The sequence below is a fragment of the Miniopterus natalensis genome, chromosome 20, assembly GCF_054644295.1.
Source record: "Miniopterus natalensis isolate mMinNat1 chromosome 20, mMinNat1.hap1, whole genome shotgun sequence".
Lineage (NCBI taxonomy): Eukaryota > Metazoa > Chordata > Mammalia > Chiroptera > Miniopteridae > Miniopterus > Miniopterus natalensis.
In genome coordinates, this window is record NC_142100.1 from 25,802,967 (window position 1) to 25,830,190 (window position 27,224).

Sequence of the window (27,224 nt, forward strand, 5' to 3'; positions counted from 1 at the left end):
AAAACAGTAAGACAGTGGTCCTGCCGGCGGGTATGGTTCAGCTGGTTGAGTGTTGTACCACTCGCCAAGAGGTCCCTGGTTTGATTCCCAGTCAGGGCACAAGCCCCGGTTTCAGGCTGGATCCCCAGTAGGGGGCGTGCAGGAGGCAGCCCATTGATGATTCTCTGTCATTGATGTTTCTATTTCTATCACCCTCCCTTCCTCTCTCTAAAATCAATAAAAACATATTTAAAAAAAAGACAGCGGCCCGTGCCCTGCAGTAGCTCAAAATCTTACCTACAAGCAGATAAACTCATCAGAGACGCTGCAGTGATGCTGCAGTGAAGTGCTCCGGGATCCCGAGCGTCCAGTGCCCTGGGCCTCTCCCCTCCCCTCCCGGCTCCTGGCTCCAGCCAGGTGTCCTCAGGCGGAGCCCGCAGCCTCGGAAAGGACGCCCCACACCGCCCGTGGGTAGCAGCTGCAGTGACGTTAGAGATGCCCAGAGAGAAAGGGCTGCTTAATCGCCTGCACTGTGACACAGATTAACATGAGGCTGAAACTGGGGAAAAAAAAAAAATGTCTAGTCCTGCTTCCATTGGTCAGACCCATCGAGGCCAAGTTTTCTAATGAACCAGATCCGGGGCTGGTGTAGACAGGACTTAGTGAGCCCCGGATGGTGGGTTGTGCGTGGGAAAGGAACTGGCTGGAGCCCCCCTCGGGAAGGAGTAGGGGGGACCGCCCAGGAAGCGGGGGGAACGAGCGGGGGGGCCTGGGGGCAGGGCCTGCGCGTGGTGGGCGGAGCCTCGGAAGGTGGGCGGGGGCGGGCGGGGCCTCCGCTGGTGGGCGGGGCGGGGCCTGGGGCGGGGCGGGGCCTGGAGGGGCGGGGCCGGGGCGGGGCCGGCGGCCTCGCGGTGCCTAGGCTCGGGCGGCCGGCGGGGCGCGCTCAGTGGCGCGGCGCCGGCCCGGGAGCGCAGGGCGGCAGGATGAACAGCATCAAGAACGTGCCGGCGCGGGTGCTGAGCCGCAGGCCGGGCCACAGCCTGGAGGCCGAGCGCGAGCAGTTCGACAAGACCCAGGCGAGCGGCGGGGCGGCGGCGGGCGGCGGGCGGCGCCCCGGCCCCGGCCCCCTCACCCGCGTCCCTTCAGGCCAGGCCGGCGGCCGCATCCGGGGCGGCGGGGCCGCTCCCTGCCCCCTCGCTCCCGGCCTCCGCGCCCGAGCCGCCCCGCGCGCAGGTGAACCGGAAGCGCGCGCCGGCGACCGGGGCCGAGGTGCGGCCGGGGAGCGGGGTGGCCGGAAGCCGCGAGGCGGCGGCGGCGGCGGCGGCGGGGGCCCGGGGTGGGGGCGGGGGCCCGGTCAAGGTGAGCGCGTGGCCCAGGTGCGCGCGCGCGCGGCCCCGCCCGGCTGGGCCCCTCCGCCCCGGCCCCTGGGGACCAGCTGCGGGGGCCCCCCCTTCCCTCCAGAAGGCGCCCGCATCTCAGGGAAGCCCGCGTTTCCGTGCAGGAAGCTCCCCGTTTCCTTCCCCCGCGAGCCGGTGCCCAGGCCCGCGCAGGGTCTCATTACCTGCCGGGCGAAAAGTTTCACGTATGCGGCCCGACTGGTTTGCGCGAGCGCGGGCCCACGCACCGGCCAGGCGCACACCCCCTCATTACCCGGCGGGGACTCCCGGGCCCCCCCGCGCGGCGCCCGCGCCCGCAGCCCGGGAGTGGCTGTAGCCGGGAGACAATGGCGCGGGCGCGCGCGCGCGTGGACCTGTGTCCCCGCGGGGAACGCGCCGCCCGCCCGCCCGTCCCCCGGCTCCTGCGCGCTTTGCAAACGCGGACGAGGTGTCCTGGGGCCCGGCGAACTTGTGCATTTGGCAGACGGAGCTTAGCCTAGCGCGGCTGAAATAGCCAGAAAAAAAAACCAACCCCCCAAAAACCACACACCCCTTACTTTCGAAATAGAGGAAGCCCCAAGGACTCCCTGCCCCTCCTGTCCCAGGCTGCGTGGGGACATCTGTGGCCGCCCTGAGCAGGTCCCGCCCCACCGGTCCCCGCAGACAGATGGTGGTGACTCTTGCTGTTGCTTTCGAAAGGAGTTGGCACATCCCGTCCACAGCAGCTCTTGGTTTTTTGAAATAAGAAAAACCCAGGGTGTGTGTGGGGGGGGGCCTTCTACTGTGCTTGTCATTAAACCATGTAAGTGACGCCGAGGTTTTATGGAAAGCCGAGTGCTAGAACTCACCTGGCCACCAATGAATTTATCCTTGTGATGGTCGGCATCCTCTGGCTTACCGTGTGGTTGGAGTGTTTTGTTGTTGTTTTTTGTGTTTTTTTTTTACCTGGACAGCCCATCGAAAAGAGAAATGTGCATTTGAAATCATCAATACATGACCGATCGTGCCAGGAACTCTTGGAAGGATGGGGGGAAATTTAATAGGCGGAGAGAATCTGGATGTTGTCAGAAGCTTGCTTTCTCATTCACTGATTTATTTATTTTTTCTCTCTCTGTCTTGCTTTTGACCCGGTATAGAGAGGTCTGATTGCTACATAGAGAAGGTGGGATTTACAGGGCTAAGTTCATGGATCTAACGCTTGAGTTATTATAAATCAAGGGCAACCTTCCTTAATGTCAAAGAGAAGGGATCTCTGATAGAGGTCCACACACTTTGGCAGCTGGTTTGGTAAACTAGGTGTTTTGTTCGGTTTGGCTTGTTGGGTTTTGCTCGGGGGCTGAGAGCGTTACCTATAATGAGTAAGTTTCTAATGGGTGAAAATCGCATTTACCTATGTACCCATTCCAGAGCTCCTTTTATTTTCCTGGAAAGATAAAGTTCAGGTTCTGCGTCTGGCTTTGCTTGTCTTCAGGGCGACTTGCTGAGGGCTGTAGAAATAAGGTTTTGTGCATGGTTAATATTTAATTAGATCCTTCCCAGAAATATCTAGTGAGCTGCCAGCCAGGCCCATTGGTGGGAAGGACCCGGAGAGCTGAGGTTGCCACTGACACGTCTCCTCTGGATACAGAAAAGCACACAGAGGGAGAGAGAGAAACATCAATGATGAGAACCATTGATCAGCTGCCTCCTGCACGCCTCCTACTGGGGATTGAGCTGGAAACCCCGGGCATGTGCCTTGACCGGGAATTGAACTGTGACCTCCTGGATCACAGGTCCACACTCAACCACTAGGCCATGCTGGCCGGGCCATATTAGCTTTCTTGACACGCCACACCCCCTGTTTTATGAAGGTCCTTTCCCATCCTTGTCGGGCGTGTTCAGGGTGGGGACCTGGTGCTTGTGGTTGTTGTGTGATGTGAGTGTATGTGTGTGTTTGTAATCCGAAGGGGAGTGTCCAGAAAGCTGGTCTGTTCTCCCCCACGACTTTAGTCTCTTTGGTGATAAAACCTCTTTGCAAAGTGGATGTGAGGATGTCATGTCGGCTTCTTGTAGTAGTAGTATTCTTAATATAGACCACCCCAGAGTATAGCACACCTGCCCTCTGCACTGGAAAATGGCCTGTACCGCTGAAAAGACAGTGTGGTAGCCCCGGACGGTTTGGCTCAGTGGTTAGAGTGTCAGCCCGCCAACTGCAGGGCCCCAGGTTCAGCTCCGGCCAAGGGCACACACTTCGGTTGCAGGTTCGATCCTTGGTCCCGGGAGGCAACCAATTGATGTTTCTCTCTCTCTTCCTTCCACTCTCTCTCTCTCTGAAAAAGCAATGGAAAAAATATCCTCAGGTGAGAATTTAAAAAAAAAAAAGTCTATCAGCTGACCTTAAAATGGAGCTAATAGCCTGGGACAGCTGGCGGGCCCCATGCGATCGTGAGGCCTGCAAATGTAGAAGAGGGATTCGATGGCCGGCGCCTTGAAGGTGGGGGCAGGGGCCACTAGCAGATAAACGTGGCATCCTCTGGAAGCTGGGAAAGGCAGAACCCCTGGAAAGAAGGCTGCCCTGCTGGCACCTTGACCTTAGCTTCATGAGACCAACCCATTTTGGACTTCTGACTTCCAGGGCTGTGAGCTGATAGGTGTTTTGAGCTGCTGGGTTTGTGGTGATTTGTTACAGCAGCAGTAGGTTACTAATACATACAGGATGCAGAGCAGATAGTATAGTGTTCTGCAGATTGTCAGCTGGCCATCTTTCTCCCTTCTTCCCCTGTCCCTGAAAAGCTTTAAAATTTCGGAGCCATTTCAGACCTTCCACGAGCGAGGAGCCCCACCTTGGAGGCCTCAGCAGATAGGATTCTTGGAAATGCTAAATTCCAAGCTTGCTTTTTTCTTATCTGCAAGTTCCTTTGCTTCTCTGGGCCTCAGTTTCCCCTGAAGGACATGAAAATAGAGTCCAGGTGATTCCCTCGAGGTCAGTATGAGAGAGGAGCCACACAAGTGTGCTGAGCCCAGTATGGGGAGAGAGAGGTGAGCGGCCCAGGTGTTAGGGATGGGGAAGGAATTGGAGAGAGGGGCAGCCCGTGGAAAAGAGTCCATCAGTCCAGCCATCCAGCTTGGTGACACATCCCCTTTGCAGCCTCTGGGGAGCCCGTGTCTTATAAAGATGAGCATTTACTGGTCTCCAGACTTCTCAGCCCCAGCTCCTGTTAGAACAGCTCTGTCCAATAGAAACAGCACAAACCACGTGTATGGCTTCCCAGGAGCCCCGTTAAGAAGTAAACAGAAATTCCTTTTAATTGTATCTCTGTTCTTGAGCCTGGTGCCTCCAAATTGACCATTACAACATGTAACCACTATAAAAATTATGAGTGGGATAGTTTACATTCCTTTGCTCCTACTGAGTCCTCAAAATCCGTGTGTATGTGACACTCCAAGCACGTCTCAGTGTGGGCTCCCACGCTCAGGTGCTCAGTGGCCACACGTGGCCAGCGGAGACAGCACAGCGCCGTGGGAGAATCACCGAGGGGTGGGGATGGGGCTTTTAAAAATGTCAGCGCCTGGGTGCCTGAGATTTGGAGTCATTTGGTCGGGGTGGGAGCCCAGGGCATTGTTTTGTTTGTTTTGTTTTGTTTTCAATGTTTTCGTGCCAGGAATTCTTTAGAATCTCATTATTAAAGGCAGACCACAGGACACAGACAAGTGTTGGGGAACTCAAGTTTCTGTTTTGAAAGCTGTTCCCAGCCCTGGCCTGTGTGGCTCAGAGGTTAGAGCATCGGCCCACGCACCAAGGGGTCACAGGTTCGATTCCCGGTCAAGGGCACATCCCTGGGTTGCAGGTTTGATCCCCGGCCCCAGTTGGGACATGTATGGGAGGCAACCAATTGATGTGTCTCTCTCACATCCATGTTTCTCTCTCCCCACCTCTCCCTTCCACTCTCTCTAAAATAAAAATCAATGGGGAAAAAAGTATCTTTGGGTGAAGATTAACAAAAAAAACAACAGCTGTTCCAAGCACACAGCACTCTTTCGAAACCCCATACTCTGTACAAGCTGGTCCCTCTGCCGTGGCCTCTCCCTCGCATGCCATCACCCCCTCCGTGGGCTCTCCTCCATGGCCACCCTCGTGTCTTCATCATTCCTTACAAACGGGATGGTATTGTAACACTGTCACTAGCCCCTTCCTGGGCCTCATTTAAATGTTTACAAAAAGAGTTCCTGAGTTTGAGAAGAAATCCAAACCATGTGGTGGACAGCCAAGACGTCCCAGCTCCGTCCCACTGCTGTCTTGGGGGCGGGCAGGCCTGTCTTCTCCTGGAACACACTGGTTGAGTGGCTGAAGGACAGAGGCAAGCCAAGGCTCCTTTCTGAAAAGATGAGAGAGAACCAGGCGCACAGCCACCCTGGGACGCTGCCATGAGGCGCTTCAGCTGCACTCGCCTGCTGGCTGCGGTCCTCCAGCTGGGGTGGGTCGTGGGTGGCGAGCTGTGCCCTCCCACCTGCCTCTGCCCTCTTGGTGATGCTTGGGCGGGCAGCTCACTTCCTGCCTCTGGGCTGCCAGAAACCCCCTCAGTCCCCGGGTTCCAGGTGACCTCTTGGTCCAGATGGGGGTGGGGATGGAGCTGCTAGTTCACAGGGACTGTTTACTGTGTGTCTGTTGGCTTGTTCCCGGTGCCTTGGGGTGTGGTACAGGAAGAAGAAGGTAATTCTTTTTTATTTTTATTATTTTTTTATTCTTATTTAAAAAAAAAAAAAAAAAAAATCTTTGATTTCAGAGAGAGGAAAGGGGAGGGAGAGAGATAGAAACATCAATGATGAGAGAGTCATTGATCGGCTGCCTCCTGTGAACCCCCTGCTGGGGATCGAGCCACAATCCAGGCATGCGCCCTGACCGGGAATTGAACTGGTGACTCTTTGATGCACAGGATCACGCTCAACCACTGAGCAACACCAGCCAGGCGAGAAAGATCATTCAGGGAAGGAGGTGGGAGGTAGACAGGTGAGCTGTAGCAGCAGTGAGAAGCAAGACTCTGCTTCAGTTTTCTCACCTGCAGAGTGGACATGATGGCCGTACCCACATCATGGCCATGAGGGGTGACGGAATTGCCTGGTGGTGGTGCAGCGCAGGTGCCTCATCAGCATTAGCTGCTCCATGGTGCCCAGAAGGGCAGGTCGGACAGAAGTAGAAAGAATGTCCCCCTTGGGTCCCGTCCCTGTGTCCTGGTTTGACAGGGCAGGAGCAGGAGCCGGGGCTGTTGGGGAGGGCAGCAGATCTGCAGCACATCTGGGCAACTCCAGAAGTACAAGCCTGCAGGAGTGCATGGTCCCCTTCCCCAGGACAGCGGGACAGCTTCCAGGGACCAGGTCCCCTGGGAAGATCCTCCAGGGGAAGCCCCAGGGAGTTGGGGCAGCCAGCTTGTGGCTCCCTTGGCAGAAACGCTGCCCTCCTGACCTTGCCCCAGGCCAGCGCCCAGCCCAGGCAGGCAGGGCCGTTTGTGAATGAACTGCGACTGGGACTCAATTCCAGCAGCTCGCTGGAAACCCTGGAGTCCATTCTGGGCCTGCTTGGCTGGGGCACAGGGAAACCCAGCCGGCTAACCTGAGACACCGGCCACCTGGGCTGTACTGTCAGCCAGGCCCTCCCCCGTGTCCACTTGATCTCAGGCAGGACTCAGATATCACTTCGTCTGTGAGGCCTCGGTTGCTCTCCTCCTGCCCAGCCTTCAGTGCTCCCTGGTTCTCATGACATCACTGGCACCGTCGCCCTGCCCCCCCCACTACAGCTGAGATGTGGGCACATGCAAGGTTGGGCATGATTGCATCGCTTCCCCTCCGGGCCCCCTACACATCACCCCCTGACCCCCCGGATCCTCAGGCAGGGAGATGTTGGCTCCTCTTGTGTCCCAGGACCCAGGAGCACGCGGCTCAGGGGACACTCGGTGTGCGTGGATTCCACAGGAGCCTCCCTTCTTCCAAGTCGCCACTTAGTGGGGCCCGGAAGGTCCTGGCGCCCACTGCGGGGAAGGGCTGAGTTGAGAAAAGTGAGGTGAGGTGGGACTGCTTCTCCTGCCCAAACACAGTCCTCAAACTGCAGTCAGTTCGCCTGCCAGCGAGTGACTCAGGCCCGTGGCTTGTGGGACAGACAGGTCTGTGGAGTGATGATGTCACCAGGGACCGAAACTGCCCAGGCTGGCTCCCTGACCATTCAGGAAGCCGGACTCGGTGCGTCTCCCTGTCCTGTGTCACCCTCAGAGCCGGGGCGGAGGAGGCAGTGGGCCAGGCTGTCCCGTGAGTGGCAGGGTCCTTCCTGACTCATGCCCGTTCTCCGGGAGGGCAGGTGGCCCCAGCTCAGCCTCGGTTCCTAAGGGAGAGGCTGGGAGTGGGCGGCCCGGGATCCGAATGGAGAGAAGTGGAGACTGAGCTGCAGGAGTCGCCGAGCTGCAGACTCGCCCAGCCCAGGCTGCTCTGCATGTGACCACATCCTCTCCACCTCCTCGGCTGCGGGATCGCTTTCATCAGTGGCCTTTGAGGTGGCAGAAGCCTTTGAATGAGATCTCTCTGCCCCTCAGACAGCCCTGGAACCGCTGAGGCAGAGTCGCCCATCCTGCGCCAGTCCCCCACCCCGCTCCCCGAGGGACATGTCTGTCCCCTCCGAGAGCCAGCCTCCTGTTCAGCCTCCTGATAACAGGACACGAGGCTTAAGCCTGATTCATCGCAGGGTTGGTTTTTAAAATGGAAATTGTTTTATAGCTGCCTTTAGTATTTAACACTCGTGGTTAAGTTATTAGCTGGAGAGAGTCACTCACCACCTTGACTTTAACCAGCTCGTGGATTTGAAAGAGCTTTTGTTCATTCAGGCGCTCACTCTTTCACTCATCCAGTCGAGATTTCCCGGCAGCTGCGGCCAGGGTTTGGGGAGTCGGGGTACAGCGGGGATCAGGGCCCACAGGACTCCTCAGGCCGTGGGTGCGTGCGAGGGGTCAGAGGCAGACAGAGAATAAACGGTAAACAAGGTGGTTTCAGATGATAAATGTCTGGGGTGAAAGTCAGCAGGAGGGTGTCTCCGTGTGGGGGTGGGTGGGACAGACCCTGGGGGGTGGCGCATTTCAGTCCAGAGCTGGGGGAGGGGCGAAGCTCAGCCCAGCAGGGGGGGGGGTCTGGCTCGTTGGGGGAACTGAGGGGAGGCACGGTGGCTGGAACACAGCGCCCCGCTTTACACAGGCTGCATGTGTTTCCATCCTGGGAGACGGGGGGTGTGTTTATTCCTGCTCCGCAGATGGGGCAGCTGTGGTCTGGGAAGGCTCCCCACTGAGTGGGGCCGGAGGGGACGGTGTTTGAGGGCTGGCAGTGGCTGTATTTGTCCCCAGGCACGTGGGCTTGCCAGGCGCTGGTCTCCTGGCGAGGGGTCTCCCCAAGTCCGTGTTCCCCCACTGTGAATAGCATCCCAGGGACTAGAGGACCTCAGATCTCCTAGAGAACAGTCACTCAGCTCCGACCCCTTGCCAATGTCCCCGCCTTGGCCACAGGACAGAGGCCACCCCAGGAGGGAGCTGGAGGGGGCTGAGGTGAAGCCCAGGGTCCTGGTGCACAGGGATGGGGAGCTTCCTGGCATCACCGATGCTGCTGTCACCCCGGTTTGAACACATCCTGATCCGGACTCTGCGTCCTGACAGTCAGGGCAGGTCCTGGGGAGCTGGTTCCCTCCTGTGGTGGGACAAGTGGCAGGACAGAGAAGGTCCCCTTCTTCCTCTGCCCCCCCCCCCCCGAGGCAGCCAGGGAGGCCCGGGGATCATGTGGGGGCTGAGGGGACAGTCACCAGGGACAGGTGGCCTGTGTGGGGCTGAGAAGACAGTCACTGGGAGCAGGCGGCCTGTGCGGCAGTGTCCTCATCACAGTGGATGGCAAGGATGTGTGAGTGACCGTCAGTACTTGGAACAGCCCAGGAGGGGCAGAAGCCTGCGGCCAGCATTTCGTTGCTGTGACCTTGGCGAGTGGTCGCCTTCCCGAAGCCTGGTTTCCTCGAGGTGCTCAGCGGTGCCTGGCATGTGGCGAGCTGGGTAAAAGTCCCTCTGTTATTAGGTCATCCCGACCTGTGGCGGGAGACACACCTGTACAAGCTGCGAGGGCCCGGCCGCCCTGACCGTGTCTCGGGCCTGCTGGAGCCTCCCATCCCTGGCCTGTGGCCGCCCTGCCGTCCCCACCTCAGGCTCTGGAAGGTCAGGCTCCCCCCACACCACTGGGCACTGGGCGGAGCGGGGTGCAGATAGGGGAGAGCTCCGGGCCAGGCAGCTCCCGGGTGTGGGCTTGTTGGATTTTTCCACACAGCGGAGCAGTGGTCTGAATGCCCAGGAAACTGTAAACCTGCCCTCCTGGGGCCGGGAGGCACACCCCTCTCCGCCCGTGCTCAGGAGTGGGGAGCCCTTCCCTGCCCCCTCTTCCCCACCACTCAAAGGTGAAGTGGGAGCCACTCCCTTTCTCCCCGGGACTCAGAGAAGCTGACAAGTCCCCAGGATGGTGGCCACCTGTCCTCCCTTCCCCCAGGACCCTCTCTCCAGCACTGGGCCCTCCACCCCGACAGGAGGGCCCTAACCATCTGTCCCACCCAGCTTTTGTCTCCCTGGAAGACGGTCCCCCCCACGGCAGTTGATCCCCTTGTCAGGTCTCCGGGAGGGGCTGCACCTGCTCTTGTCGGTGCTGCTGAGGTGGCTCTGGTGGCGGCAGAGGGAGGGAGGGATTTTCAGTCACTGTGGTCCCGGGCCACCCCCACCCTTCAGTTTTCCCGCAGAACCCCTTGGGCTGGCATGAGGGTGCCACATTGTGTAGACAGAGCGAGGCAACGGGCTGCCTCTATGGAGACCGTCAGCCCCAAAGCTGAGCTGGGTCCTAACCGTCCAGCACAGAGTCCAGCCCGAAGCAGGACCCGGCTGCACGTCCCATCCGTGTGCTCATCAGAGGAAAGTCCAACGGGACGGGCATCCCCGGGGCCTGATGTCTGTCCCCTCCTGGGACAGGCCTTGGCCACTGCTGCTGGTAGGAACATCGAAGCCTTGTGCAGTGTCCACAGACGCCCTCTGTGTGAGCACTGAGCCTCCTTGTGAGCGCCGACCCGCACATCTGCCCTGCACACAACGGCACCGTGTTCCCGCTGGGAGGGACCCTCCCCTGCAGCCAGCCAGCGCCGGAGGGGGGCGCGGAGGGCCGGGCAGGCCTGACCGATGGCGCCCTGCCTCAGAGAACCTTCTCTGTGCCAGGCACCGTGAGGGGCTGGGGGTGCAGCAGCGGCCGCTGGGCAGAACTACCCTCTTGCGGTGCTGACAGCGTAGGGGGCGAGGGTAATAGGTAATGAAAGCCTGTTGTCCTTGGGTGCCGAGTACATGGGGAAGTGTAATCTGGAGACTTAAGTAGGGTGAGACCCAAAGGGTCAGGGTAGGGGGACAAGTGCTGTTTCTGGGGGCCCCCGGGTCCAGCAGTGAGAGGGAGCTCAGTACAGTAAAGCCTGTGCCCAGTGACCTACAGGGAAGACTGGGAGGTGGGGACGCCCTGCCCCAACCTTGGGCCCCTCTGAGCTGCCCGCTTCTCCCGCTCCAGGCCCGGGCAGCCCGCCCCTCCCTCCTGCTGGGCCCCAGCCAGCCCACTGCTGCTGGGCAGGCTCTGCCTCCCTCCTGGCCCTGCCCTGGCCTGGAGGAGAAAGGGGGAGGCCTGCGGGAGGGAGAGGGGTTCCCATGCGGCCCTTTGTGGGGTCCTCTCGGGCCCCGGGGCGGAGAAAGCTCTTGTCCGACTGCCTGTGGGTGACGTCCTCGGTCCTCAGTCTCCTCCTGGGTGGCCTGCTCTGTGCGGGTGGCTTTCTGCTCCGTGCTCACCTGGACTCTGGGACCAGGTGGCAGTTGTCAGGAGAGCCAGCTCAGGTGTCAGGGCAGCTGGGGGATGAGTTTACACACCCTCAGAGACAGGACACGCCTGGCTTAGGAGCTGGCAGCCGCTGGCTGCTGGGGAGGCACCCTCCCTTGCCTTCCCGCCCCCCTTCCCAGCTCTGTACCCGCCCCGGAAGGAGGTGCCTAGGGAGCTGCAGGCAGAATCGTTAAGGACATGAAACGTGGAATCAGCCAGACCTGCCTTTGCCTTCATTAGTTGTACAGACAAGATGCCTAATCTCCATTCCTGTTTCCCCATCAGGGAAATGGGCTCATGACCACTTCCCAGGGTTGTTGCCGGGAGGCGTGTTGTTCATGCCAGGCACAGGATAAGCTGGGTGCCTGTCACCATCTTGCCACTGTCATGGACACATCCTGCCCGGTGGGGTGTGACTTTCACGTGGGGCCCAGCCCTCTCCCAGCAGCTGCTCAGTGGCGCCAAGGGCTCGGAGGCTGTGCTGGCAGAGGCCCAGCAAACAGCCAACGGTCAAGAACGGTCAAGGGCACCTTCCGAGTATGGCTCCCAGAGCCTCTGACAGTCAGAGAAGCCAGAGCCAGCCTGCGTCCCTCTCAGGACCTGGTACCCAGGCAGGAGCTGCTCCCCAGCCCGTCCTTAATGCTGGAGAGCGTGTGGTTGCAGCCCTGCCCGCACCCGGCGCGCTGGGCCACAATGGGCGCTGTGTGGGAAAGGAGGGCAGCCTGCCTCGCTGGGGCGGGCCCAGCACTGCCCCTGCCCGGCCCCGGCCCCCAGGCCTGAGTCTGATCTGAAAGGCCGCCTGCCTCCCATGGGGCTGCTTTTCTTACAGAGGAAATCTCTGAGCGGGCTCCAAGTCGGCTCACAATACACTAGAAGCGAGCCAGTCGCCTCCCCGCTGGGCAGGGGCAGCTGCTATTGTTCAGATGCCAGAGGTGGGAGCACAGTGGCTTCTGCTGTAAAAAGAAAGCGCCGGCACTGTCCCTCAGGCCCTCTCTGTCCTGTCCCCTCTAGCTCCTGCCAGAGTTCCTGTGCTTCCTGTGGACAAGGTGGGGGGGCTCAGGTCTTGCCTGAAGGGTTGGCATGTAGCTCCTGGGGGAAAGGCAGTGTGGACCCCCGCCTAAGGAATCGTGGGAGACTTGGGAGAGTCAGCTGGCCAAGAAAGGTTTCCACAGACTCTGATGTCCCCAGCTCAGTGCTGGGTGTGGACAGAGGCATGTAGGACCTGCTGCCAGGTGGAGAAATAAAACATCCACAAGTAAACCCAGGGCTGGTGGTAGTTCCAGGGTGACAGTAGGTGCTCTGAGCCTTTGGCGAGGGAGCAGTCACATCCAGGAAGCCTTCTCGGAAGAGGAGGCCTTAAGCGAAAGGGGACAAGACCAGACTCCAGCAGGTGGAGATGGGAGAGGACCTTCATCAGGGATGAGATTGCTGCTTGCCCAGGGCCCAAGTGACAGCAGCAGGGTGCTGAGGGAAACCTCCCTTCCTGCCCCCCCCAGCGGGACCATGTCGTCTGCCTCGGTGGGGGTGGGAGCTGAGTCAGGACTCGCCCCCACCCAGGAGAGAGGCAGGCTGCTTGGCAGGTAACGGGAGCTGGGTTTATCCCGGTTTTCCACGTGGTGGCTGTGTGGGCCTTGTCAGCTCGTGTCCACCTCCCAGGTCCCTCCGGAGGTCTGGTTTGCTTACGTCTGATTGTCCATCTCTACACGCGCCTTCCGCACGGAAGAATCAGCCCTGTCTGTCTGGCGTTGCCCTTTTCTCTGCTGGGGCGTCTTCTAAATCCCGCCTCCTCTGTCCCCCCCGCAGGCCATCAGCATCAGCAAAGCCATCAACAGCCAGGAGGCCCCCGTGAAGGAGAAGCATGCCCGGCGTATCCTTCCTGCCTCCGAGTCGCGCGGGTGGGGGGGCGCGGACGGGCCAGCCCTGCATGGTCCCTGACCGTGGATACCCTGGGAGCAGGGTGGCGCTGCAGGTGGCACCGAGGCTTTGTGAGGTCCACCCTCAGGGAGACGAGGCCCCACGACGAGTGTCCTCCTGTGGCCCTGGCCCAGCCGGGTCTCCCGCCTCACTCAGCTCCTGTCAGACTCTGAGCCCCGTCTTGGGGGACATCATCTGTCATCTTAGGCTGTTGGGCTGGGTTGAATTTGAGAGGTGTGACCTCGCCCTTGGCTGAGAATCGTAACTGCTGCGGGTGTGGAGGGAGGGAAGCGGGAGGAGCTCAGCAGCCGTGGGGTGGGGGTCGCTGAGTGCCCGGGCCTCCCATGCTGTCTCTGTTTCCTGCACTTGGCCTTGACTTCGCAGGCATCATCCTGGGCACTCACCACGAGAAGGGGGCCTTCACCTTCTGGTCCTATGCCATCGGCCTGCCGTTGCCCAGCAGCTCCATCCTCAGCTGGAAGTTCTGCCACGTTCTCCACAAGGTCCTGCGTGACGGCCACCCCAACGTGAGTCGCCGTTGTCCCAGGGGGTCTCCAGTTTCAGTCCCCAAGCCTCTCGGGGGGAGCCTGGGCCTTCTGTCTATGCCACCTGAGCAGGCCAGCACCCCAGGGGAGCAGAGCAGTGTCCCTTTGAAATGGGAGACGGTCCCGCCTTACTTGCTGTCGTCCCCATGCCGTAAGCACGTTGGGCTCCCCCTGCCGGTTCTGGGTTCCTCACCCGCCTCCCCCCTCCCTGTGCTGCAGGTCCTGCATGACTGCCAGCGGTACCGGAGCAACATCCGGGAGATCGGAGAGCTGTGGGTAGGTGCAAGGGGCGAGCTTGGCAGCCTCAGTCCTCACAGACAGGACATCCACAGACTCTGGCCCTGGGCCTGCTTGGTGCTCGAGCCCCCAGCACTCTGGCCGAGCAATGGCAGTGCCCTGCAACAGTGTCTTTCTCAGAGCAGAAGTTAGAGTGATGCTCTGGGGGCCACAGAGGGAGCTGTTGCCTCCTTTCTCTAGAAGGCCTGGTCAAGGAAGTTCCAAACACATGGCTAGGGGCCTCCAGCCCCAGAAATCACCAGCCCTTCAGTCCCTGAGTCAGGAACGTGGCCGTCCCCGTGTCTAGTGTGTCACAGTGGCAATTAGAGCCCTTGGAGGGATGTAGGCTCCCAGGCCCCCAGACTGGCTGCTTTAGAATCTCACATCGGAGTCTGTGTGCTCAAGAAGGTCCCCGGAAGATTCTTATCCACGGTCAAGTCTGCGAGCCTGAGGGCTTGTTACCCAGGGTCACCCCAGCACCCTCGGGAATCGGGGGGCCCCTGGGCAGAGAGAGGGCCTCGGGCCTCTTTGTCTTCAAGAGCCCCACCAGGCAGGGCAGCCCCTGGGAGCCGGGTGGCGAGACCCAGAGCCACTGTGTTTTACTGAAGTCAGGAAAACACAGCCAGGGTGCCACTTACGGACGCAGGTCCAGCTGGTGTGGCCACAGGGGACGCGGTCCGGGAGGTGACGGAGGGCATGGACACGCGCCTGTCGGAATGTGCCTCCCCGGCTGCCGCCAGCATGTTAATGAAGTGTCCCAGCCCGGAACTGGCCTGTCGCCTGGACAAAGAGCCCTCTTGTCACAGGAGTCTCTTTGGCAAGACTGACAAGGAGTGAGAGTGAACGAAGGGAGGGGAGAGCGCCGTAGACGGGATCGGTGGGGTCGCTCAGAAGGCTCAGCCGCCTCAGGAGGACGTTTGTTGAGTGAAAAGTGACTGGTGGGTGGGTGGGTGGAGGAATGACACTCAGCTGTCACCTCGCATTGTCCCACCTCAGCTCCTAGTCTGCCCCGCGGCGCGCCAGGGCCTGTGGGGTCCTCGGGCACCCTCCCGGGCGGTGGACCCTGACCCCCTCCTGCCTCCACAGGGGCATCTGCATGATCGGTACGGACAGCTGGTCAATGTTTACACCAAACTCCTGCTGACCAAGATCTCCTTCCACCTCAAGGTAGTGTCCTTGGGAGGGTGGTGGGGCCGGAGGGATCTGGGCTCTTCCCTCCATGATGTCTGGGGACTTAGAGGGGGGCAGGTCTTGTTCTGCACCGGCCTTGACCCAAGGGAGGGGACACAAGGGATGCAGGGATGTCCTGGAAGTCAGATCCCCTTGAGGTGTTTCCCGCGGACACTGGAGGTGGCCTTGGCCCTGCCCTGGGCTCTGGGCAGCCTTGTCGCCCTGGCCAGACGTCCTGTCTTCTGTCCTCGGTCTCTGGTCCCCCCTCCTCAGCCAGCACCTCAGACCAGTGGCATCTCCACAGGCTGGGGCTCCTCTGGCCTCTTCCCCTCCCTTAGAAGTTAGAACTGGTTCTGGGCCCGAGTCAACACGGGCTCCTGCTGAGGGGGGGTGTCCTCTCCGCAGCACCCCCAGTTTCCTGCGGGTCTTGAGGTGACAGACGAGGTGCTGGAGAAGGCAGCTGGGACCGACATCAATGACATGTGAGTCCGTTGGGAGGTGGCGTGGCCTGGCACCGTCCCCTTGCCCCCCGTTTCCCTGTTTGTCCCCCCACCTCTCCCACTCAGCCCTCTCCCCCTCCCCCTGCAGCTTCCAGCTCACCGTGGAGATGTTCGACTATCTGGACTGCGAGCTGAAGCTGTCGGAATCAGGTGAGCCTGCGAGGGCCGACCTGCTGCCTGTTAGCCAGGCTGACTTACGTTCCCGCATGCACCTGCCCCTTGGGGGTCCCAACCCCCAGGAGTAGGCGAGGGAGCCTCCAGGTGCCCCCAAAGCACAGGGGAGAGGGTGCCAGGTCCCTGGCAGGAGAGGTGTCTGCCGTTCCTTCCACCCAGTGAACCCGCCCCTGTCCCGGGGCAGGAGGCGCAGGGGCAGGGCCGCCAGGAGCTGCGCCGCAGGGTGCAGACTCAGGATCCGGCCTCCCCCAGGAGAGTTAGTCTGTGCCATTTGCCTATTTTCTGCTATAAAAGGCCTCTGAGGGTGTTGGACTTTCCCACCTAGGGACCTGGCAGCCTTGGGACAGGAAACCTCAGGGTCCCCCTCCAGGGCCGCAGAGGTGATTATTGTGGGCGACAGTTTCAGAATAACATGTGGGTGACTCACGCTTCTCACAGGAGAAGCAGATGCCTTTTTAAGGGAAAATTGGGAGCTAGGAAGAGGTGGGTCTGGGCAGCCTCCCGGATCTGGACTCTGAGGCTGGCGGTCCAGCGGGCAGCTTGGCACCGAACCTCCATGCCTGGAAGGGAGCCCTGCCCAGCACCCAACCAGGGAGCAGGGGCAGGTGTCCAGGGCCCTGGCTGCCAGCCTGGGCCCCGGCAGAGATGTGCCAGGCAGGAGCTGTGTCCTGCTCTTGGCCTGGGCAGGGGCTGAGTGTGGACAGGGCAGGGGTCCCCACGAGGGAATGTGTAGAAAGCCCACAGGTGGGCCCCCAGTGGTAGTGACTGATATCTTTTTTTTTTTTTTTTTTTTTTAAATATGTCTTTATTGATCTCAGAGAGAGGAAGGGAGAGAAAGAGATATAAACATCAATGATGAGAGTCATTGATCGGCTGCCTCCTGCACGCCCCCCACTGGTGCCAAACCCGGGTGTGGCACCTGACGGGAATCGAATCTCTCTCTCCTGGATCACAGGTCGATGCTCAATCGCTGAGCCACACCGGCCTGGGTAGTGATGTCTTAATGAAGCACAGAGAAGGGATCCTGGCAGTGCCTCGTGCCAGCATCTCCCTAGAGGGAGGTGCAGGGCGTTGCCCTGCTGGGAGGTTGCTCCTTGCCACTCGGTGTGCAACAGCCAACAATGGGAACGTCCCGAGCGCCCCTCAGTGGAGAGATGGCTGTGTCTCAAAAAAAAAGCACCCCAAGATAGAACTTCATGTGTGTTCTCATTTTTTACAAGGAAATTGTACTTGAGAGGGAATTAAAAATTAAGTTTTGGAAAGATGTGGGGGCAGCACCTAGCTCCTTCCTTCCTGTCCCCTCCCTCCTGGGCATTCTCATGTCACTGTGCAGGTTTGCCAACGGTCCCAGCCCAGGCAGGGTGAGAGGGGGACCCAGAGCTTGGAGCCCACGCTCTGGAGCCATGTCCCTGGCATCCGTGTCCTGTGTGGGTGCCCTGGCAGCTCCCCCATCCTGGCGGGCTGCCTAGAGAAGGGGCTGGGTGGTGGGGCCAGCCTCACGTTTGTCCCTGACCCTCCCACTTGGACGATCTGATGAAAAGCTTGATTGTCAAGGTCCAGGGAGTTTGACCCCGGGTGCAGGTGAGGTTTTGGGGTTGAGGGTTTGCAGAGCTGAGTCTTGACTCTCCTGCCCCTGCAGCTGCTCGTCCTGGGCCCGCCCTGGGAGGCTCTTTGGGAAACCCTGGCCAAGCTGAGCCGGGGTTTTGCCCGACCTTGTCACCCTAGTTCAAGGGAGCACTGGCCTTGGTCTGGGGCCGCCTGTTCTAGGAGTAAGGGGCCCCCTGGTGCTCGTGGACCCAGATAGAGTCCCGCTTCCCAGCCGGGAGAGGGAAAGCCAGGTGACCCAGGCTGTCACCTCCCCAGGCTTCTATGACGATGCCATGAGATGCCGTCCACACCACGGCTGCCACTTGGCTGCCCCTGTCAGCCTGTGCCTGTGGCTCCCGGCTCCCGTGCTCACGCTCCTCCCGCCTCCCTCTCTCTGTCTCTCTCCCTCCCTTTCTTTCTCTCGTGCAGTTTTCCGGCAGCTCAACACGGCCATCGCTGTGTCCCAGATGTCCTCGGGCCAGTGCCGCCTGGCCCCCCTCATCCAGGTCATCCAGGACTGCAGTCACCTCTACCACTACACGGTCAAGCTCATGTTTAAGCTGCACGCCTGTGAGTCCCAGAGCTCCCCCCGCCCCCTGCCCGCAGGCCCCCAAGTCCAGCCAGAGCCCCAGAGAGGCTTGACGTGACCAGGTGTACTGTGTCAGAGATGAAAAGTCAGGAAGTTAATTAAAAGTAGCAGTGATAAGCTCGTTACTATTAACATAAATAACATACTTGTTATGAAAAACCGCTGTTTTCCAAAACAAACAGAAAAGCGGCATAGTTGACGTGTTTGCCGCTCCCTCGAATGCCTGGCCTCGGAGGGGGCTTCCCTGGACTCCTGCATTCAGTTGGTGCCTAGTGTCTCCAGGGTGTTCAGAACAGGGCTTGTCCCCGGGCCCCACTTTGAGAATCGCTGGCCTGGAGCATCTGAGCCATTCGAATACTAGCCCAGGGTTAACTCAAGTCTAAAGTGACTGGACTGTGGCCCCAAAGCCAGGCCCTGGCGGGTTTGCCATAGTCCTGGGACTGCCCTTCCCACTCACCGATTCTCCCTCCATCTCAGGGACTTGGCCGGGTGGTGGTGATCTGTCTAACCTCTGACAGTTTCTCCAATTTGAAGGGACAGGCAGTGGGGAGGGAGGGAGGGACTGTGAGGTCTCGATGGCCAAGGAGCAGTGAGCAGGACGAAGTTCACTAAGCCTGTGCCACCCCAGGTCTCCCAGCGGACACCCTGCAAGGCCACAGGGACCGGTTCCATGAGCAGTTCCACAGGTACCAGCTGGCAGGGCTTCGGGCACGGCCATGGGGCTGGGCTGTCAGCGGGACTGGCTCCCTCTGACCCCCTGCACATGTCCCCGCAGCCTCAGGAACTTCTTTCGCAGAGCATCGGACATGCTCTACTTCAAGCGCCTTATCCAGATCCCCCGACTGCCCGAGGTACCTGCCCAGGCTCCCGCCCCCGCCCCCTGGGCTGCAGCCCTGCTTCTCTCTGGGTTCTAAGTCCTTTGAGAACCCCGGCCGCCTGGCAGGGCCCCACATGGGCTCTGGGGATGGCAAGGGAAGGCCCATGTGCAGGGTTGGGGGCACGCTGAGCAGCTCCCACCTGCGGCCCTTGCAGGGACCCCCCAACTTCCTGCGGGCCTCGGCGCTGGCTGAGCACATCAAGCCGGTGGTGGTGATCCCCGAGGAGGCCCCCGAGGATGAGGAGCCCGAGAACCTCATTGAGATCAGCACGGGCCCCCCTGCTGGGGAGCCAGCGGTGAGTGGCCCCCTCTTCCTGCATGGGGGGTTGGGGGTGCCTGGGCCTCCCTCCGCTCCCTCCCTGTCCTGGAGGGTGGAAGTCACTGTGATTTGCCGTGGCAGGTGGTGGCCGACCTCTTTGACCAGACATTCGGACCCCCCAATGGTTCCATGAAGGATGACAGGTGAGGGCCTGGGATGCCCTGGGGTGGGGCTGGAAATGGCCCTCGTGCAACTGTGGTCAGGAAAGGCCACGGGTGGGGGATGTGAACTTGAGACACCCAGATCCCAAGGGGCTGCCAAAGAGACCACCAGTTCCTGTCCAGAGGGTGGGCTTCTGATCTTCCTGGTCGACTGAACTTGGTCGCCAGGACTGTGCGGCCTCAAAAGCCCTGCCTGCCTCGCCCTGTCCCCAGGGACCTCCAGATCGAGACCTTGAAGAGAGAGGTGGAGACGCTCCGGGCTGAGCTGGAGAAGATGAGGCTGGAGGTGAGGTGATGTGGGTGGAGGGTGGGCCTGGCACGGCCCTCAGGTCCACGTCCGGGTCCACGTCCACCACGTCCTTCCTGCCACCACAGGCCCAGCGGTACATTGGCCAGCTGAAGGGTCAGGTGAACACGCTGGAGGCGGAGCTGGAGGAGCAGCGGAAGCAGAAGCAGAAGGCACTGGTGGACAACGAACAGCTCCGCCACGAGCTGGCCCAGCTGCGGGCCGCCCGGCAGGAGGGCGAGCGGAACCAGGGCCTGCGCGAGGAGGCCGAGAGTGCGTGGCCGAGCCTCGAGGGAGGGACTGGTTCCTGCGGGGGGGGGGGGGGTTCTGCTGAGCTGAAGGTCACGGCCTCACCCCCCCCCCATCCCCATCCCCTGCAGAAAAGGCAATCGCCACGGAGGCGCGCTACAGCAAGCTGAAGGAGCAGCACAGCAAGCTCATCGCCACGCACGCTGAGCTGCTCAGAAAGGTGGGCCGGCTGGGTAGGCAGCTGGGGGGGGACGGAGCCCCGACGACGGCAGAGCATGAGCCCATGCCCTGCCGTGCAGAACGCGGACACAGCCAAGCAGCTGACGGAGAAGCAGCAGAGCCAGGAGGAGGTGGCCCGGGTGAAGGAGCAGCTGGCTTTCCAGGTGGAGCAGGTGAAGCGGGAGTCGGAGATGAAGGTGCGTCCCCCACAGCCCGGAACCTGGTGCTGGAGTCCCCCAGCACCCCTGCCCCCATGACACACTGTCCCTGTGACACACTGTCCCCTTGACACATTCCTTCCCGTCCCAGCTAGAGGAGCAGAGTGACCAGTTAGAGAAGCTCAAGAGGGAGCTGGAGGCCAAGGCCGGAGAGCTGGTGCGCATGCGGGAGGACCTGAGCCGCACGGAGCAGGTGAGCTGCTGGCTGGGGCAGAACAGAAGTTAGGGTCTTCTTTCTCGTGAACTGGGCCATGCCTACATGCCACTGGGTTGGCTCAGAGGCCCCTCTGCGAGCCTGGCGTGTGGCTTTGACCCAGCACCCAGAGAACACACAGGAAATGGGCCCTGACCTTCGGGAGGCTCACAGTCTAGGGGAATAACGAAGGCAGGGCCCTAAGGGAATGGTCTGTAAACTCGGGTGGGGCGAGGGGTGGCCAGGCCCCTGGAGGCCCTGCTCAGTTGCCCGGCGGTGTTTGCAGAGCGAGTCGGAGCTCAGTTCGCGACTGGACGCGCTGAGTGCAGAGAAGGAGACTCTGAGCAGCACCGTGAGGCAGCGGGAGGCCGACCTGCAGGCAGCCCGGAGCCTGGTGCAGGAGAAGGAGGCGGCCCTGAGCCAGGAGCAGCAGCGGCATTCCCAGGAGAGGGACGAGCTGCGGGGGCGGCTGGCGGACAAGGTAGGGGCTTCCGCTGCCCGGTGACAGGCAGCTGGCCTGAGACAGTCACACCCACAGCCCGCCTGCCGAGAGCGCTTTCATCTGGTGCTTCTGGAACATTTTCACCGCCCCAAAGAGAAGCCCCTGCCCAATACGCGGTTAATCCACCCCCAGCCCCTGGCCACCTCTGACCCGCTCGCTGTCCCTGGATTTGCCTGTTCTGGACGTTTCATGAAAATAGCACCGTACAGAAGGGCTGGCTTCTCCACTCAGTACATTGTTAAGGGTCACCTGTTTCAGGACTTCATTCCTCTCATGGCCCAATTCCTGGGGGTGGAGCGGGCCTGTTCTCTGACCCCCCTCCCCAGAGAGGGTCTCTGGGTCCTGACTGACTGCTGTGAGGCTGTGCGTGGTCTCCAAGCTGTCTCTCCCGGCCCCCCCCCCAGGAGTCTCAGGAGCAGGGGCTGCAGCAGAGGCTCCTAGACGAGCAGTTCTCGGTGCTGCGGCGCACTGCAGCTGAGGCCGAGCGCATCCTGCAGGACGCCGTGGGCAAGCTGGACGACCCCCTGCACCTGCGCTGCACCAGCTCCCCGGGTAGGGCCTCCGGCGAGGCACTCGGCCACCTCCTTTCCTGACCGGCTGGCAGGGAGGTGCTCCCCCACCCTGAGGCTCTGCCCCTCACGCCTCCTCCCTGTGCTTGCAGACTACCTGGTGAGCAGAGCCCAGGCAGCCCTGGATGCCGTGAGCTCCTTGGAGACGGGCCACGCTCAGTACCTGACCTCCAGGTCAGGTGAGTGCTGGGGACCGGACTGGGCAGGGAGAGGCTGCTGGCACATGGGTGCTGGGTCCACTGTCCCTGGCTGCCTCTTGCCTTTGGGGTGGTTTCCCATCACCACAGGTACCTCTTCAGGAAGCTGAGCAAGTGCTCTCCCACCCATGCCCACCTGGGAGCCCTGCCCTGCGGGCCTGGGGTCACAGACCTGGATTTGGTTCCTGCTCTGATGTTTCCTAGCTGCGAGACCTTGGCCCAGTGTGTCCTCCCCTCTGAGCCCTGCTCTTCCTCCATGGACTGGGGCACGGGGACCTGTCTCAGGCTTGCTGGGCGGAGAGATTGGCTCCTGCTTAGGGCACTGGCTGGGACTCACTCAGTGGCGGCAGCATTAGGGTCTCATTCCTCTCCCTGACCACAGATGCCTCTGCCCTGGTGGCAGCCCTGACCCAGTTCTCCCACCTGGCTGCCGACACCATCGTCAATGGCAGTGCCACCTCCCACCTGGCCCCCACCGACCCTGCTGACCGTAAGTGGCTGGGTTTGTGTCACACATGTCCTCACAGTGGACCAGGGCGGGGTGGGGGCCGCAGACAGGTTCTGGTGTCGGGCCCTGGGCAGGGGCCCGTGTGGGGGCTCCTCCCAGGGTTCTCGGGCGTAGCTCCCCTCACAGCCCTCTCCCCCTAGGCTTGATTGACGCCTGCAGGGAGTGTGGGGCCCGGGCGCTGGAGCTCGTGGGGCAGCTGCAGGACCAGCAGGCTGTGCAGCAGGCCCAGCCTGGCCTGGTGCGGACCCCCCTGCAGGGCATCCTTCAGCTGGGCCAGGTGAGGGTGCAGCCGGGGCACTGAGCGTGGGCCGGGCTCTGTTGGGGGTCAGTGGGTCTGGGGTGGGGTTTGGGTCCCCAATTTCTCTGCATCTTCTAGTTTGGACTGAATGGGTGCTTGGGGACAGAGCAACCCCCTGCTGCCCCAGCCTCTTTCCCAGGCTCCCCACGGGATGGCGGGGGTTGAATGCACCCTGTCTGATCCCCCGGGTGCCCTCTTCCCCCAGGAGCTAAAGCCCAAGAGCCTGGATGTGCGTCAGGAGGAGCTCGGGGCCATGGTGGACAAGGAGATGGCAGCCACATCCTCGGCCATCGAGGAGGCAGTGCGGAGGATTGAGGTAGGACCGGGATGCATTCCTGCAGGAGCCCTGGGCTGGGTGGGCTGCGTGCAGGCAGCACCCACCTCTGCCAAGGACAGTGTGTCGACCTGAGCCGAGCCCGCCCCTCCCCGGCTCAGTGGCTGTTCCCAGGGCCTGTGCCTAGCACCCGCAGCCCCCTTCCTCCCCCTGCCCTCCTCCCAGCCCACTCACGACTGTCCCTGGTGCAGGACATGATGAACCAGGCCCGCCACGCGAGCTCGGGGGTGAAACTGGAGGTGAACGAGAGGTGAGCCCACTTCATCCCCAGGCCCAGGACGAGGCAGGCTCCCCATAACCTCCGAGAGCCAGGGGGCTGCCCTCCTGACTGCTCAGCTCTCCAGAAGCCAGGTGTGAGCAGTGCACCCCCTGCCCTATGGGCCCACGGTGTCTAGCACCCGGTGTCAGGCCCAGGGTTGTCCATACAAGAGGCCAGAGGCCCAGCTGGCGCCCTGCTCCCGCCCTTCCCTGACCCCATCTCTCCCCGTGGCTTCTGGGGCCACACTGCAGCTCTCACTCCCCCCCCCCAATAGGATCCTCAAGTCCTGCACAGACCTCATGAAGGTGAGTGGCCAGCGGGACCCCAGGGGTGGTAGACTCTGTAGCTGAGAGGGCGGCCCCAAGGGTGACATGTGTCTTGGTCTTGGCAGGCCATCCGGCTCCTGGTGACGACATCCACCAGCCTGCAGAAGGAGATCGTGGAGAGCGGCAGGGTGAGCTGGGCCTCCGGGTGGGCAGGGTACAGCTGACAGCGAGGAGGAGACAGCGCCCCCCTCGTCCCAGACCACTCCCCCCGTGCGTGGTGATGAGACCCCGTGGTGTACACATGTGCCTGGGAGCCACAGCTGAATCCAGCACAGCCCAGGGGTGCGCCTTTGTGGCTGGCGGGAAGGGAGAAGTTCCCCGGGAGCATGTTGCCACCTGTGGTGCCATCCACGGGTCTGCCCGTCACTTCTCTCATTTCGCCACTAGGGGGCAGCCTCGCCACAGGAATTTTACGCCAAGAACTCGCGGTGGACTGAAGGCCTCATCTCCGCCTCCAAGGCCGTGGGCTGGGGAGCCACGCAGCTGGTGTATGTGGCCCCAGGTGGGGGGCAGCAGGGAATGTGGTGCCCAGGGTCTGGGGATCTGGGGAGGGAGTGTGGGGGTGGCGGTTCTCTGTGGGCTGGAGACCCAGGCCCTGCCCCTGCCCGCAGGGAGTCCGCTGACAGGGTGGTGCTGCACACTGGCCAGTACGAGGAGCTCATCGTTTGCTCCCACGAGATCGCCGCCAGCACCGCCCAGCTGGTGGCCGCCTCCAAGGTGAGGCTCTCCGCTCAGGTTCCCCAACTCCCAGCTGCGGGGGATGCACTGCATGTGGCCGGCGACCTCAGGATGGGGGTGATCCCAGGGGGCCCACCTTGACCCGCCCCCACGCTCCCCCAGGTGAAGGCCAACAAGGACAGCCGCCACCTGGGCCGCCTGCAGGAGTGCTCCCGCACGGTCAATGTGATGGCCGCTAACGTCGTGGCCTCCACCAAGTCAGGCCAAGAGCAGATCGAAGACCGAGGTGACGTCAGGCTGGGGCCCGGGAGTGGTGGGGCTGAGGTGGGGGTGGGGCCCAGGCACTTACCGCGCTCTGTCCACAGACACCATGGACTTCTCGGGCCTGTCCCTCATCAAGCTGAAGAAGCAGGAGATGGAGACCCAGGTAGGTGCCCATCGGACCCCACAGCCACCTGCTCCCCAGGTGCTTGGCCAGCCTCCGAGCCTGTCCCTTTCCCAGGGCTAAGCTCCCAAAGGGCAGGAGGACTCCCCGGGGAGAGGCCTCAGGGTGTGCTGAGTGGTGCTCGCCTGCAGGTTCGGGTCCTGGAGCTAGAGAAGACGCTGGAGGCAGAGCGCGTGCGGCTGGGGGAGCTGCGGAAGCAACACTACGCGCTGGCCGTGGGGGTGGGGACACCCGGCGAGGAGGAGCCTGGCCAGCCCAGTGCTCCCACCTATGGCGGTGGGACCTCCAAGAAGCCACCCCTGGCCCAGAAGCCCAGTGTGGTCCCCAGGCAAGACCACCAGGTAGGACCACTGGGTGCCAGGCGTCAGTGCTGGGATGGGGAGGGGCCCTGGAAGGGGCTCCCTGGCCAGTGCTCCCAGGTCTGTGGGACACAGGGCCTCTGGAAGGTCAGAAATGCTGACCAGCAAGAGCAAAAATGCTGCCCCAGCAACACGGGCGGGGGGTGGGGCTCAGCTCACTCAAGGGGAAGGTGCAGGAGGACCTGAGCTGGGTCACCTACTCCTTGCCATGTCCAGTGAGCCTCTCATCTTTGACCCCTGCAGCAGGACAAAAAGGATGGTGTCTGCCCGGCTCAACTCGTGAACTCCTAGGCTCCGGAGGGGTCCAGCGAGAGGCTGATGGGCCGGCCTGGGCCTCACGTGGCCCCCCTGACTCGGTTAAGGAGGCTCTGAGGGGCGCGGTCCCCACACCAGGTGCCCAGGCCTGCCCCACGGCCTGGATCAGTGTCCCCGAGGCCCCCAGTCCTTGCTGAGCCCACGGGATGCACCTGGGCCACTCAGGGCTGGTGGGGCAGTTCTGGATGTACTTATCTGCAGCAGGAACTGAGAGCAGCCAGTCCCCAGTGGGCCTGAGCCTCGGTTTAGGAAATACAGAGCATTTGTACCATTCCAGCTAGCACGCTTCTTTGTGAATTTGTATTCTGCACACTGGGAAGCAAGGCCATGGGGCCGGGCTGGGGGTCTGGGCAGGGCCTCCCCTGCCTTTTGGACTCGGGGTCTGAGGTGAGAGGTGAATGGAAAGAACACAGTTCCTGCTGGCTGTCGGGACTGCGAGAGTTGTCCCCTGGGTTTGTGGTCTGGGACACTGTTTCCATGGAGACGGGACCCTATGCAAAGCAGGATGCTCTGGAGTGGGCTGGGGTCGCCCATTTCTCCTCGGCCGCGCTCTAGGGCACCAGTGAGGGGACACTGAGGACCATGCGGCCCTTGTCCGGGGGGAGAGGCAGGAGGGGTGCTGTTGCGGGCCGGGCGCGGCCGTGAGCCCTTCACCTGCTGGGCACAGGCGCTGCCCTCCTGGAGCCCCTTCCTGATGAAACCTGGGGCCGCCCGCTTCCTGTTGTCCATCCCGTCTGGCTGCCCTGGCCGCTCCCGTTGCCCACCTCCACCTGCGCGGGATGGTCGCCAGCTCAGCCAGAAGCTTGAGGCCGCCTGGCACCGCCCGCCCCCCTCCAGGTCCAGGGAGCCTCGTGCTCCACGGAGGAGTCAGCCCCTCCGCCCGCGCGGAGGCCCGGCCCCGCCCCGCCTGCCCTGCCTGCTCGCAGGGCTTGGATGAACTCGCTGAGCCGTGGACCCAGCTCGGTGTGGTCGGTGGGTGGGGCGGGGCCCGGGCTGCGAGGAAACGACCGGCGGCTGCTCGAACCCGCCCCTGCCGCGCAGGACCGGCCACGTGGGGAAGAGGGAAAGGCTCCAGCTCTCGGCCGGGAGTGCAGTGTTTCCTTATGCTGGAGTCTGACTGGCAATAAAACACTTGGACTGTAGTCACCAGTGTCCCGTGAGGGGCTTCGCCTCGGCTGTTCATTTCTGGGGGGCCAGGACCTGGGGTGGGACCCACTTAGCTTCGGCAGGTGACAACGGCCCTTGGAACCCCGCAAACCTGGCAAGTGCTGCTGGTCCTGCCAGGTGTCGTCCGGGCTGTTAGGGAGGCCTGGTTCCCAGCCCCCATGGCTCGTGATCCCCTCCCCCAGCCTGTGGCCAACCTCGCCTCTCAGGAAAGGGAGGGTCCCTGACTGATGTGGGCCGCACAGCCTTCCTACTGACCACCTCGCGGGAGCCCAGGTCCCCGAGTTCACAGCTGAGCGCCCCTGCGCCCTTTCCCGGGAGACGAAGGCTTCCGGCACTGCCCTTGGCCTCATGCAGCACTTGGAACAAAAGGACAGTGCAGGTGTGGGGAGGGAAGGTCAGCTTGGGTGGCTCCGGCCCAGCTGGCAGAACTGTGTGGCCTCCCTCGTCCGGCCCGTCCACGCCCTGCACTCGGTCTCCTAAAGGGCGAAGTAGGCTCTGCCTCCCCCAGGTGACCGTGAGGTCCAGGTGGGCAGGTGTGAAGTGCTTTGAAAACTAATCTCCGTAAAAGGGGAGGGGGTCCTGCCTGTTCTTTCTTAAAAAAAATTTTTCATTGAATTTACTAGGGGGACATTGGGTAATGAAATTATATAGGCTTCAGGTGTACAATTCACACCATCACCTGTATGCTGCGTTGTGTTCGCCCCAAGCCAGGCCTCCTTCCAGCACCACTTATCCCCCCTTTACCCTCGCCTACCTCCC

The 27,224-nt window shown here is 61.7% G+C and overlaps 1 protein-coding gene across 1 annotated transcript; it reads left to right on the top strand.

Annotated features, from left to right (window-relative positions):
• Window positions 1-962: 962 nt before the first annotated feature.
• HIP1R (huntingtin interacting protein 1 related) lies at window positions 963-26,440 on the top strand. The gene is made up of 32 exons (XM_087828801.1): window positions 963-1,055; window positions 13,023-13,098; window positions 13,530-13,672; window positions 13,910-13,966; window positions 15,053-15,133; window positions 15,542-15,618; window positions 15,725-15,786; window positions 17,827-17,967; window positions 18,615-18,672; window positions 18,762-18,837; window positions 19,019-19,159; window positions 19,264-19,325; window positions 19,557-19,629; window positions 19,719-19,902; window positions 20,010-20,098; window positions 20,178-20,294; window positions 20,407-20,508; window positions 20,795-20,989; window positions 21,415-21,562; window positions 21,672-21,758; window positions 22,159-22,266; window positions 22,425-22,561; window positions 22,788-22,898; window positions 23,108-23,166; window positions 23,450-23,480; window positions 23,567-23,629; window positions 23,889-23,989; window positions 24,113-24,218; window positions 24,342-24,465; window positions 24,545-24,606; window positions 24,756-24,965; window positions 25,227-26,440. The coding sequence occupies exons 1-32, from the start codon at window positions 963-965 to the stop codon at window positions 25,272-25,274; spliced, it is 3,222 nt and encodes a 1,073-aa protein (XP_087684927.1). The 3' UTR covers window positions 25,275-26,440.
• The last annotated feature ends 784 nt before the right edge of the window (window positions 26,441-27,224 follow it).

What these genes read in the sequence shown, in the direction of transcription:
- HIP1R (XM_087828801.1), top strand. Translation starts at nt 963, where the DNA reads ATGAACAGCATCAAGAACGTGCCGGCGCGGGTGCTGAGCCGCAGGCCG. An exon ending in TGCGTGACGGCCACCCCAAC is followed by an intron (nt 13,673 to 13,909) that starts GTGAGTCGCCGT and finishes CCTGTGCTGCAG; the next exon opens with GTCCTGCATGACTGCCAGCG. An exon ending in TCCCCAGGCAAGACCACCAG is followed by an intron (nt 24,966 to 25,226) that starts GTAGGACCACTG and finishes TGACCCCTGCAG; the next exon opens with CAGGACAAAAAGGATGGTGT.